At 43.1% G+C, this 12967-nt stretch overlaps 1 protein-coding gene across 7 annotated transcripts in view; it reads right to left on the bottom strand.

The window, feature by feature from the left end:
* Positions 1-2100: 2100 nt before the first annotated feature.
* LOC108571422 (tensin-1) overlaps positions 2101-12967 on the bottom strand; it is a 116711-nt gene continuing 105844 nt past the window's right edge. For 5 of the 7 annotated variants that reach the window (XM_017933454.1, XM_017933453.1, XM_017933452.1 and 2 more), the window contains 9 exons: positions 9568-9781; positions 8792-8983; positions 7237-7839; positions 6352-6704; positions 4645-4753; positions 4049-4232; positions 3445-3810; positions 2833-3115; positions 2101-2531 (listed from right to left, as the gene is read on the bottom strand). In XM_017933454.1, coding sequence (XP_017788943.1) covers positions 2372-2531; positions 2833-3115; positions 3445-3810; positions 4049-4232; positions 4645-4753; positions 6352-6704; positions 7237-7839; positions 8792-8983; positions 9568-9781 — 2464 coding nt within the window. In that variant the 3' untranslated portion in view covers positions 2101-2371. Of the gene's footprint in view, positions 2532-2832; positions 3116-3444; positions 3811-4048; positions 4233-4644; positions 4754-5860; positions 5951-6351; positions 6705-7236; positions 7840-8791; positions 8984-9567; positions 9782-12967 lie in introns of all 7 variants that reach the window. The other 2 variants (XM_017933455.1, XM_017933458.1) reach the window with 2 other exon arrangements.

Below are 12967 nucleotides of genomic sequence, written 5' to 3'. Positions count from 1 at the left end.
ACGGTTTTATTATCGTTACAACTATAAGAACATACCGTTCCGGTATGCAACAATACAATTATTGCGTGAACGTACGTAATAATAGAGCGTAAATGAGTAATAATAATTAATAATTATTATTAATAATGACTGGTGTTAAATTAATGTTACTCTGTTAGTCAGCTTCACGTGTACGAGAAATTGAAACATAATAAAGTCGAGGCAACAACCGAGTTACGCGACCGGAAACGCGGTCGCGTGTCGACGAAGAATTAAAAAAAAAAAAACAGAGGAAGGATCGAGAAGATAGATCCGAGGACATAGTTTTTTAAAAAAAATTTCCTCGCACGACAATTGTTATACGTCGAATTCTCTGTTTCGCTTCGAGTGTGTAAGAATTTTGACTAGCACAGCGTGACCTACGACGAATATTCCTCCTCTTCGTTTCCCCGCTCTTCACAAATATCTGTATTAAACAGACTGGAAGAACGAAAAGTGGGAAGAGTAGAAATCTCACGAATCGACTCAGATCGATCTTCTCGGCGACAGTTAAAACACAAAAGGAAAAAACGAAAGAAAGTGAACGAAGAGGAAGGAAGGAAGTTAACGCGACGCCGAGGACACGACAAAGGAGCACACATTTATCGTCGATCCTCTCGTGGCACGGTATTGTCGTAATTACATGTAACGTTTCTCTCGTTAATAATTGACTGCTTATCGGTCGTCCACGTCGACTCGATCCTTCTTCGTTCGATTTCCAAGCTCGACGAGCTTCGTTGCACGAGAAGAAGGATCGCTCTTGCGAGGACCAATTAAATGGCAAGAACCTACGGGGGGATTTATCAAACAGAAAAACATGTGATGCTTCGTTTCGGTATTTAACCGCTACTCCTCCTCGAGTTTATTCTCTTCCGTCACACACGTTCACGCCTGGAGAATATAATCGATCTTCTCTTCTCTTCTCCACAACAACGCTCCGTTCGTTTATTTCTTTCTCTCTCTCTCTCTCTCTCGTTCGTCACGAGTCACAGCTTTCTTCAGCCTGACACTTCTTATCCTCTTACTTTCTGCCAACTTATTTACAGTTATATATAGAACGTTTTTCTTTGTTCACGTTTTCCTCTCAATTCGTAAACGTTCACCAGTTTCGTTTCGTTTTCTTCTCGCGAGAGACACACACAGGCACGGCTCCGCAACGACACGTAACATTTCTACGATAAACATTACTCGAGTGTCCCAAGTATAACGTGATTAATAACATTATTGGATATTCAACACTATTTCTTCGTTTCTTTACTTTTATTTATATTTGCCTTTCTCTTCTGTTCCTTTAAATCTTCCTTATCACGATAGCGTACGTAACAACGTTTTCCTAATTCCTGTTTTCCTCCGCTTTCGCAAATTGAAACACGTACTTCGCGAGTCAGCGCCTCGAATGCGCGACGATCTTCGAGATTCGCGCATAGAGCACGATCGGTACTCGTCAGCTAACGTGCCTAACACCAGGCTCTATCGGTACGTGCATCTCGTTCGCGTAATAGTTTCCAACTGGAAGCAAAGTACTAACGTTGCACTCTGTAACTTTCTCTTCGTTACGAATTTTTCTTCTCTTCTTTCTTTCGTGGATTAAAAAATTGAACTTTTGCTTTGTGGCAGCAGTATTGTATCTCGGTTAACGGACCTGAAGGAATGGCATATCGAACGGTACTCGTCCAATAGGAATAGACGATGTGTACAAATAATCGTCGAACCTTTTTTCTTCTTCATTTCATAGAATGTATTATAAAATTGTCTACGTTCCATCGATCATCGACAGAACCATCGCCACGTCGAGATGTAAATTTTTATTCACAAGAATTCCATCGTAGAACTGATCTAGGTTACACAATTGCTTCATCGTACTTTGCTCCGAGCATCGTTTATATTACTCTACTATTCGCTAAGGTAATTATGACCAACAGTAACGATCGCCGTTTAATAACATTCTCTTCTGAAGCGTGTATGTGTGTGCGTGTGAGTGTGTGACGATGTGTCGCGAGGATGAAATCGAGATTTCTTCGTATCACTTTTTCTCCCTCGACTGAAATACAACGATTCGATTCCTATTCGTTACATTTCTACTTGTTTGTTTTTTTGTTTTTTTTTTTGTTTTTTTTTCTTAGAACGTCCATGCACTACTGACTCGATTCTACGAAATGCACGAAGGTGTTTTATTTACGAGAGACAGATAGAGAGTCAATAATTATTATTTCCTCGCACGAACACGATCTCTCTGTGTGTTCTTGCTCCTTTTCCCTTGTTCAACGTAATCTTATTCCCTTTCCTTCTAGGAGATGAAACCGTTAAGTTGATATTCTTGGTTGAAACGCGCGTTCCGCGACGAATTAGAGGATTAGACGATGTTCGCCTTCGCTATGGAGTTCCCCATCATGACCTTGTTCACGAAATTCACTATGGCGGTGGCCGGTTGCTCTGGCTCCAGTTCAGCGAACACGTGACACTGATTGTCCGATTTGTGGGCGGGTTTTCGGGCCACGAATCCGAAGCATCGACTGGAAAAGACGGATTACTCGTAAAGGGAGTGCTAAAGTGTTCCACTGAATGATAATTTTAAGATACGTCAAGTTTTCTCTTAATTGTAGGGCTTGTAACAAGGTAAATAATGTTTAATGTTAAAATTAGGTTAAACGATCAGATAAATTTTGGTATTTTTCTGGCAAAGAAGCGAAGCGCGATAAGAATATAGATTTTTCTAAATTTTTAGTAAAATTGAAATTTTACTTCGTCGTTAATCTTCGAAGATGAAAACAAAATTTGTCTCGGTTCCCTAACGACGAAGAAGAAGAAACTTACTGTGCACTGACTGGTCGTCCTGTGTCCTCGCTAGTGAAGTCCCATGTTCGTTCCTCTGTGTCCAGGCCACAGTAACTGATATTATTCGTGGGATAATGTCTGCGGAAGAATAGCTTCCTCGCGTTATCTGTCAGCGTTATTCCCTGCGTGGACACTTTGAAATGAACTATAGTCGCGGTAGGCAGTGGCTTCTGTTCGAACATGGTCGTGACTGCCTTCTTGATGGCCTGAGGACCCGTCAGTGACTCCGTGTCCATGGTGAAGAGATATAAAACGTTGCAGGCTGAAAGAAGAATCACGAAGAACCGTAAATAAAAAGATTACCGAAAAGAAAATTGTCGGATCGTTCAGAAAGTTCGTAGGGAAACTTTAAACCGACGCATTTGTGTCCCTAATTAAGATAACGATCAAAATTAAAATGAATTTTATTAGAAATTTATTTTTTGTGGCGGAGCATTGCAATTCCTGTTCCAATTGGATTTGTCTTCGAGCAACGATTCAAATACAACTCAATTTTCTTCAATATCTCAATTAGCGACAGAGGCACGTGAATTTGAATTTTTCCTCAATTTTCCTACAAATTTTTCGATCGACCTAACAATAAAATTGTACCTGCACCCTGTGCGAGCAATTGCTGCGCGCTGTTCGTTCCAGGTGAATCGAGGGCTCTGGCTGCAGCTTCCGGTTCTGGGAGCAACAGCTGGCAAGGTAGAGCCATCGCCATCAAGCTGTGCTGGTAAACCAAGGCCGACAGCGAGCTGAAAACTGGCTCGTTCGCGCAACCCTTCAATCTGACGCCTCTGGAGGTGGGTTCGATCAAAAAGTGCCTGACCAGCTCGCTAGAAGGATCTCTGGGGCTGCTTGGCGCACCTGGAGGCGGAGTTGCTACCTTCAACGCTAGCCCAAAGGCTCCTGGGAAGGAGTTGCTGTCTCGAACGACGAACGTTCCTGGTGCTGCATCCTTCAGCATCGAGATTGCTGGAAAATATTCCAATTGATTTTCTTAACTTCGTCTAACCCTTTGCAACTCTTTAGTTTCGAGTAGTTAGCGATAAATCAGCAATATTCCTCTACCATCTCGCTGTATTAATTAAAATTACGAATTCTACGTCTTTACTCTCGAGTGGCTAGCGATAAATCAGCAATACTTCTCTGCCACCTCGCTGCACTAATTTAAGAAAAAATCACGAATTCTACGACCTAAGAAAAAAATTACCTTGCTCCCGGGATATGTTTGGCTTGTACCAGATCCTGCTGGTGTCACGCACAAATTTCACATTTGCATCGGCCACTTCCTGCGGCTCTGTGTTCGAGTGAACGCTCGACCGTCTCGAACCGTAATACTGGACTTGAGGAGACGACTGACCACCGCTGTTTATTGAAGTATACGACGTGGCGCTCTGAAAAGTCAACGTTTCAACCTTTCATTCTCACGATTCGCAGCATAAAAAATGAAAAGCGATCGAAAATCATCAATGTTAACACTTTAAGCCGTAATATGTGGACTAGCGATTAAGCGCCGGCCCCTCTAAATGCGTTTCTACACGTTTGTGCAGAAAAAAATATGATATCTCACGAACAGCAAGTGGCTAAACATTTACATCGTTAAAAATCGCAGCTGTGCTTGTAATAAGCACCGCGTAAAATTCTTCAATCTGAATTTTCCGCTTTACAAGAGTTATTTTATCTTCTTTCGTAAAACTGCATGTTTCTATCTACAAAACTCGTAAATATCGCGGCGCTTTAAGTCAAGTTTCTAAGAAACAAGCCGGCGCTCGAAGTGTCAAAAAGAAGTGTTCTTCCCGCACGTACCTTAGGACTTTGGGAGAACTCGATGTGCGTCGGAGTGCCGGGGCTGCGAGAGATTGCTTGCGACTGCTGCATCGTCGACTCGTTTATCGGAGAAACAGATCGGTCCTTGCTACAAGGAAGCAATCACACGCGTATCGTTACAAAGCGCATCTCAAGCAGGATTGTTTTTCCACGTGCAGGCAGACGCGTGTGTATTTCTGATCACTGTGTATGTATGTATACGTGTGTACAGTCAGGTGAGAGACTCGTGCAAGGTGGTGGCGTACGCCGTGAGGAAACATCGGAAACGCGGTGCGGCACATACAAGAATGACAGAGAAAGAGAGATCGATCGACAGGAAGGAGGAATATATTTATATGTAGTATAAAGGAGAGACAGGCAAAAAGATAGATAAATAGAGAGAGAGAAAAAGAAACACGATCGAACTAATATACGTTGTATCACGGACAACTTCCTTTTTCAAACCTAGGAACAACAATTCACACACGTCTATGTACACGTACGATTGACGAGAAAAATACACTTGTCACGTGGAGTAAACGACAGTATTATTTTACATGTTAATCAGCGACATCGAATCATTTGCCGTCGTTAGATGTTTGCACACCAAGGAACGATCAATCGTTTCCTTCTTCGTTCTCTTTTTTCTTTTTTTTTGTTTTCCATTAATACGAAAAGCCTGTCGATGAATTATTATGAAAGTTCCCTGCGATCAGCTGTTTCTATAAAATCATTTTCTCGTTGCACTGGTGATGATGTTTTTTTAAATACATTCGTTGCATGAGAATAATGCTTTCAAAGTGATTCACGATGCAAGAAGCTCGAGCTTTTGTTAGTTCGACAGGTGCAATATACACACACACGACAAATATAAAATGCGTGTCCTCAGTTCTTCGTTTAATATTTTGCTCAGATAGCGATCTGCAAAATTGCAACTGCATCGATCGAATTCTGTGAAATTGTACAGTCTCGACTTGCCTTTTCCTTTTTACAAACATTCGAATGGTAAATTATTGGAGACGATCGATTCTGACGGAATACGAACACACGTTTTTCAGGGAACCGATGCAGTTGCACTGGAAGTGTGCACACGGTTAGTTGGCACGACATTAAACATTCACGTGGCATCCGCGAAATCGAGCCGCGTTTCTGTCAACCAGAAACGCGAGAGATCATCACTTGCCACGCGTTCCAGTGCTCTCAAATAATATATTACCTATAGTCGAACGACGCCGATTGGTTAGTGAGAGGCCATCGTTTGTTATGCGTTTGTTTAAGTGGCCCGCTTGCCGGGAAACTCAAGCGTCTAGAATCACGAATATCAATCTGCGTCACAATCACTGCCTCCATTCAGCAATGCTCGATGGAAAATTATCATCGGTGAGATCTTTCAAAGGAAAGAAAAAATATCGCGTGTCCAGTTCGATATTAACTGTTCTCCCTCAAAATCGCGAACTCGTAACATTTATCGTTAAATCAATCGTAACATAAGCTGATACTAATTGGAAGATAAAAAGAGATCAATTGTTCGAGGCAGATAATAGAAACTTTAGAAATTCCTATTAATTTCATTTTTTACACTTCCGCCGATTTTATCACGCGGAATCAAGCGTTTGAGAAATTCAAATATTACTTTAGGCTAATCAAAGGAATAAAACACGTCAATTATCGATGGAAATTAAGAAAATTGAGGTTAATCCAAGTTACCTCTGTGTTGTCGGACTCTTGGGTGGAAGTCCCGTCTCCTTCGAGACTTCTCTTCGTTCTTCGATGTAGATCGTTCGTTCGTCGGCGTAATTCCCGACGTTGTTGTTGTTCCCGGTTGCCTCGACGTTGTTCAAATTGTTGTTGTTGTTGTTGTTGTTCACGTTGTAGCTGGTGTTGGACGTGCTGTAAGATCGATCAGCCGCGAACGTTACCGTTGGCGAGGAATTGTTCACGTATGGTGTTCGAGGATGCACCGGAAACGCTGGGGTTTGCGGCCTCGACGCGCTGCTCACCGCTACACTTCCGGGGCTGATGCTCCTCTCGGTCCACGATGACCCAGAGTCATTGTGCGACTGCAAGTTTTCGTCGAACTTTACGTGCGTTCGGTATTGGGAATTTTTTATTTTTTTTTTTTTTACAGATATGTTTAATGGAAGAAAGGTGCTGCACACTTCTAATTGCTCTGTGCTTCCGACTAAAGCGAGGCGTGCCAAGCAATTTTGAAATGTACATTCTAAATGACTGGGTGAAATGTGCGAGGGAATGATCGGGGAGAAATCAGATATTTTAGGTAAAATCAAATATCCTCGGATGGAATTTCAAAATTTCTCATATTAAAGAAATGTTGATTTTTTAAATTTAGATTTAGATTTTTGTGGATCTTTGGAAAATATAGATCTTTACAATTAAATTGACCATTCTGTGTATGCCTGGGATACAGTTCTCCTCTGTTCAATTTTTATTGTACATCATATTTTTCAATATTAAAAAAATTTGTTAAAAATGTCAAATCTCTGTGATCATCCTCGAACACAGGCACGAAAGTGAAAACAGTGTGCAAAGTGAAACTACAGAAGGATTCCCGCGGGAGTAGGCTGGACAAACCTGGGTGCAATTCTGCCATGCTTTGGGCGACTGGTTAGGGGAGCAATTAGTGATGGCGTTAGCAACGTTGCTGCTCGCAGTTGTCGTGGTTGCTGTGCTGACACTCGTAGGATGATCGTTCATGTCTGTCTTGTTGTTAGTCACAGATTGGGGCGATCGAACGGGTGAAATTTCAGCCAGTGATTGAATGAGGCTCACGAGAGGGTCTGTATTATTCTGCGTGTTCGATTGCTGATCGACCATTGCCAGCAATCCAGCGTCCACGTGGTCGATGCTCCTGTTGTTGCTGTTCAACGTGGTTCTATTGAGCGTCTGATAAGTAACGACACGATTTCGCGATTCTGGACGAGAATTACGAGTCGTAGACGTGATGAAATCCTGTTTCTGATCCGTGTGATTGCCGAGGACATTGCTGCCGGCCAATTGCTGTTGCTGCTGTCGGTGTTCACGCAACAACGCGTCCGCACGTGCGAAACTATCGCTACGAGACTCGGGACGTGGCGGTTGAGTCTTGTCCGTGTTAATGAACGTCGCTTGTTGCTGCATTGCTAATCCTAAGGGTTGCGTGCTTGCTAAGCCTGAGCGGGGGGATGTCGGAGGGCTCTGAAAAGCAAGCGAAGCGCTTCATGCTAGAGGGAGGGCCGCTAGCCCTTTTAATCCTTTCCTGCCGCCGCCTGTTTACACGCGCTGATTTTCTATCAGCGATCGGATTACCCTGATTCGCCATTAGCACGTTAATCGCGTTAATCTTTCCCCGGTTATCTTTCGATATGCACAATCTTCCGTGCGAAGGTCTCGGGTTAGAACGATAACGAACTTTCCGCAGACTGCTTTGTGACTGCTCTGTGTCGAAGGGAGGGATGATTCTTTACGATATATTACCGTGAAATATATTAAATTTCTGAAATTTTTGTCAAGGAACTTTTTATCGACGGTGAAAGAATTTCGAACAAAGTTTCGTAGAATAAATTGAAGTTATAGGAAAATGTGTGCTTCCAATTGGACGTTAAGTAACGCCTCGGCGAAGAAAAATCGGGCAGAAGAAAGGGTCAGGCTGTACTCCAAGGATGCGCTTATTTCTTGCGGCGTTTACAGCGTAAAGGGGGGGGGCCCTGTTTCTTACTGTTTAGGATCTAACTGTGGGGCATAACCATAAAACACGGGACCGAAGAAGGAAGCTGCTTTTACAATCGCTATCTATAAAGGGCGGGCTAAAATTGTAGCGTTCGTGCTGCCGCTGTTTCGTTCGCTTAAAGGTAGAAATCGATCGTACAGCTGTTCTCGATTTATTATCCTTATTACGGGCAATTATTTTAAGTACTTCGGTGCTCGAGGTAAAACAACGTTGCCTTCTGTACAGACGACTTAATAAATATTCATCCTATAATCAACACGACGATAAAACATTCGATGCTTCTGGACATTTTGAAACGGTAGTTGAACACGACCGATCGATTTCTACCGATACGTGCGTCTGTTGTAACAGCAAACTATACTTTCTTCGGTCTTTCGTCTAGCTATTCTCTGTTTCTAAATGCTACACTTCCTCGTTTACCTGGCTGTCGCTGTACTTTCGATATTCGTACGCTCGTTTCATGGACATGAAGGGACGTTCGTTCACGCTCTCTGCCCGTGGTCTTCCTAGGGTACCGGTTCCGACGGTACCATTGTACTTCCGGCTGCTCGATCTTTGCGGCAGCAGAGGACTCGCTGGCGCGGATGTGTAGGGAGCTTGTCTCGTTTGCATCTATATTTACATTGATTCGTAGTGGGTAAGGAAAAATCGTAGTGAAATTATGTGAAAAAGGGGAATAATAAAGAATGACTGAAAGACGAGGAAAATGGAAGATACTGAGTTAAGGATGATTGGATTAAGAGTAGCTTATCGCAACTGTGACAAGTTTTTTAATTTCATTATTCAAATTAACTCCTTGTGCTGTCGTTTAATCTTCAATATTTTATTCTAAGAAAAAAAATGTATACTGTGCAATAAAAATGAAGATAAAATTATGGAACTAATATTAAGTTGATAAACCTGTAAGTGGGTAAAGAAAAATCGTAGTCAAATCACGTGAAAAAGGGAATAACAAAAAATGATCGAAAGACGAAGAAAATGGAAGATACCGAGTTAAGGATGATTGGATTAAGAGCAGCTTATCGCAACAGTGACAAGTTTTTCATTTAATTATTAAAATTATGCCAAGAAAAAATGTACATTGTGCAACAAAAATAAAGATAAACTGAACTAATATTAAGTTGATAAACTTGCAAATAACGTATCATATAGACGAGGAATTCAGTGATTTGAGATATTTCCGCGTTATTTCTTACCTGTCCGGAAGTGGTATTGGTGGCCCACGTGTCATCATCATCGTCCAGAACCGCGGAATCGCTGGCATAACCATCGTGCCTCAATCTACCTCTCTGTAGGCTTCTCAGTTCACCGATCACTCGATTTCCGGTCTCCTGCCGCCAAAGTTTCCCCGGGTTTCTTTCATCCCTCCTCGCGGCAAGTTTCAATTGCTGCTGCCTCAGCCATGATAATCTGCCAACAGCGGGGAGAGTAAGGTGAAACTTCGCCACTCTGTGTCGGAACTTTCTCAATCGTCGTATCACGCTCCTACCAGCGATCTCGTTCAAACCACCACGACAAACGATATTATAGTATCAATGAAAACTTACCAAAGTGTCCTAACCAAGCAAACGTTATCGTTAATAAACTTCTTCGGAGAAAAATTACGAAAAACTCTGCAGTCTTATCGAAACGTGAAAACTTCGATTTTTCGTATCATCCTTTGCGGTTCACGATGGTCCACGATATTTTAGCAAAAAAAGAGCGCTACTCTCTTGATTACCCACAAAACCCCGTTCGTTCGTTCCAATTTCCTTTCACGAGCCACGGGCAAAGGAAAGCGCAAGGATTAATCGCGCGAAAGAGAACCGGAGAAAAGCATCTTGGTCCCTCTCAGCGACACCGGAATAATTCCTCGCGCTCGACAAAGGGCAAAAGAAAGCGCAGTCCGTGAAGGATGCGCCAGAGATCCTCTGTCACCTGTCACAGATTAGAATCTCCGGCTCGCTCGGGCTGTCTCCCTTCCCCCCGCCCGGGAGCAGCTGTTTTCATCCTGTAAATCGTGATTTCTCGCTTTCCTCGCCTAACGCGTCGCCGACTCGAGTTACTCGCGAGCAGACGACGAAAACACGAGAAGCTACTTTCACGATGGAACACGAGACGCCGCGAGTCGAGTAACAAAGCCTCGTTAGAACGACCACGTCACGGTCCCAAGTCGGAAGAGGGGCCGGAATCGGGGACCTCCTACCAAGATAGATCCTGGATAATTGCATCCTGATCGATGAGGTCGCTCCAGGCCATCGATTTCAGGCCTGTGCTCCAGCCTCACGGTGTTGCACAGCTCGTAATAAATGGATCAGTACCACAAATCGATCTCCCCCCTCTCTCTCTCTGTTACTCTGTTCCATTCGTTTCTGTTTACGACTAACGAAATTTATACTTTGCCTCTGACCGGAATGGCCACACCCTTGCAATCCCAGGCCGGAGGATCGTAAACTGTTGGGCGATATAACAGGACGGTGTTACTGGATGGAGAGCACGTCGAATGGAAATATTTTCCTCTTTCCAACGATTCTCTCTCTGTCTTCTACTCACTCTCCTTCGCCTCGACTGGTTATTACAGACGGAGCTGTGGAATTGGACTGGTAAATTAATTCGTTCACCGGTGGTTGTGAGAGAGAGAGAGAGAGAGCGTCGGCTACGTCATAAATGAATATTTGAGCGAAAGGATGCGTTTATCCAAGCCTGGATGACGTTAATGGAGCTGAGGATTAAAGGACGAACGATCGCCACGAGACTCTTTCGACGAGAAGCTAATTTACATCGAGATCAAACGAGGGTTATAAATCGGCGCCGGTAGAACAGATGTAAATAGAGTTTCTGGTATTTGGTTGTTCGAGGATTGTGAAGGGATCTTAGCTGTTCGTGGCAGCACGAAACGATGTATGTTCCACGTGTATGGGAAATTTGCAAGTTTAACGATCGGTATCTAGGATTTGTAAAAATTTGGGGTAGACTAAATTAACCCTGAATTTCTATTGACCGCATCGATAATGATATTCAACGCACTCCCTGCTATGGTAGAACAATAAATTCTAGCACAGAATTGAATCATTAATTAGAAAAAAATATCGACACGGGTTGAATTCTCGACACTCTAATCTCTCCGCGTATTTTACCCGAGCACCGAGTCGAAGAGTAACTGTTTCCCTCTAATGAAAGTTCCATTTCTGAAAAGTGGTACACGCAACGTGTTAGAGAATATTTACGACAATTGACGATTATACAACAAACTTAATTAGTTTCCTTTCTAAACTTGCACGCGGATTCGCGCGTAAAAGAAAGACCGTAATGTAAGAAGCGAGGTAAAATTCGCGGGATAGCCGCTTCTTAGGATGCCCGAGCATAATACAAGTTATTAATCACGCTGAACGTGAGGAATCAGTACCCAAGAGAAATTGCAATGGTAATTGCATATGCATGCGTGAACGCGAGGAATTCATTCGCGTAACGACGCAATGAAACGTACACGGATGGGGCTCGGTAGTGAAATTAAAATGCCCCTTTTCCATCTGCGTGATAAAAAACAGAAAAAAAAAAAGAGAAGAAAAGGCCAACGCGTACGAATTTACGAGGATAAGCGTTCCCCGTTGTCGGTTTCGAATAAACTGGACAGTATCTCTCGTTCCCCGGGCAGAAAGACTCGTGCGTTTCGAATAATAAAACGGCTCGTTACGTTACTGTAATTTTTTTCGGACACGCGACCGCCACTTTCGAAATTCTCCCCGGGCTGTTTCGTATGCTAGGTGAAAAACAAATCCGTTTTACTCCTCGTGTCCTCTTCGCTGCGACGAAAATAATAGCGTATACACTTTTTACCGTGTCACATTACTCCTGGTTGTCTGATAAATCTTGGAAAATTTCGTCTGCATATCTGTATTCTCAGAATGCAAAATTTCATTCTAATTTAGTTCTAATTAATAACACGCGTCACAGATGAACCTTTAAATTAAAAAAAGAATTGTACATTCGTACACTTTTGCGTCTCAGAATGCAAAATTTAATACGGAAAAGTGGCATTTTAATTGAATTTCTGTACAATTACACGCGTCACAGATGAGACTTTAAATTAAAAAAAAAAATTGTATCTTTATACACTTTTACGTTTACAAGCAAACCGAATTTCACTTTCTGTATCGTTCGATTCCACAGAAAGGAGCTTACAAATGGATAAATCCCTGAAATAAGGTTTGTCGACGGAGCCGTGGAAGCGCAACGATGGCGTTTTCCTGGAGATGCGCTATTTTCTGCCGGTCCACCGTGAATTTCCCGCGGTCTCTCCCCCCTTTCGGGAATAAAACGGCGGTCAGAGAAGCAAGGGGAAGGACGGACCAGTGTCTAGGATCGTCCGGAAAGGATGTCGGAAACGCGAGCTCGTCGAGGAAAATTGTTACGAGGCTTTACGAGCGGCTGCTTTTGTGCTCCTGCTTTTACTTCGAATGACTTCCGCATTCGAGTGCTCCGGTTCCGTGGAGCTCTCCCTCTCTCTCTCCGGCGGCGATGGAAAAATTGCCAGCGGAAAACAAAGAGGACAACGAATGAAACGAAGATGTAGAAGAAGAAGAAGGGAGACGGGACGAGTCCCAGTGGCGGCCGATT

The sequence above is a fragment of the Habropoda laboriosa genome, unplaced genomic scaffold (genome assembly GCF_001263275.1).
Source record: "Habropoda laboriosa isolate 0110345459 unplaced genomic scaffold, ASM126327v1 scaffold57, whole genome shotgun sequence".
Classification (NCBI taxonomy): Eukaryota; Metazoa; Arthropoda; class Insecta; order Hymenoptera; family Apidae; genus Habropoda; species Habropoda laboriosa.
The sequence above is the reverse complement of the archived record's forward strand: the minus strand, read 5'-3'. Positions and strand labels throughout refer to the sequence as shown.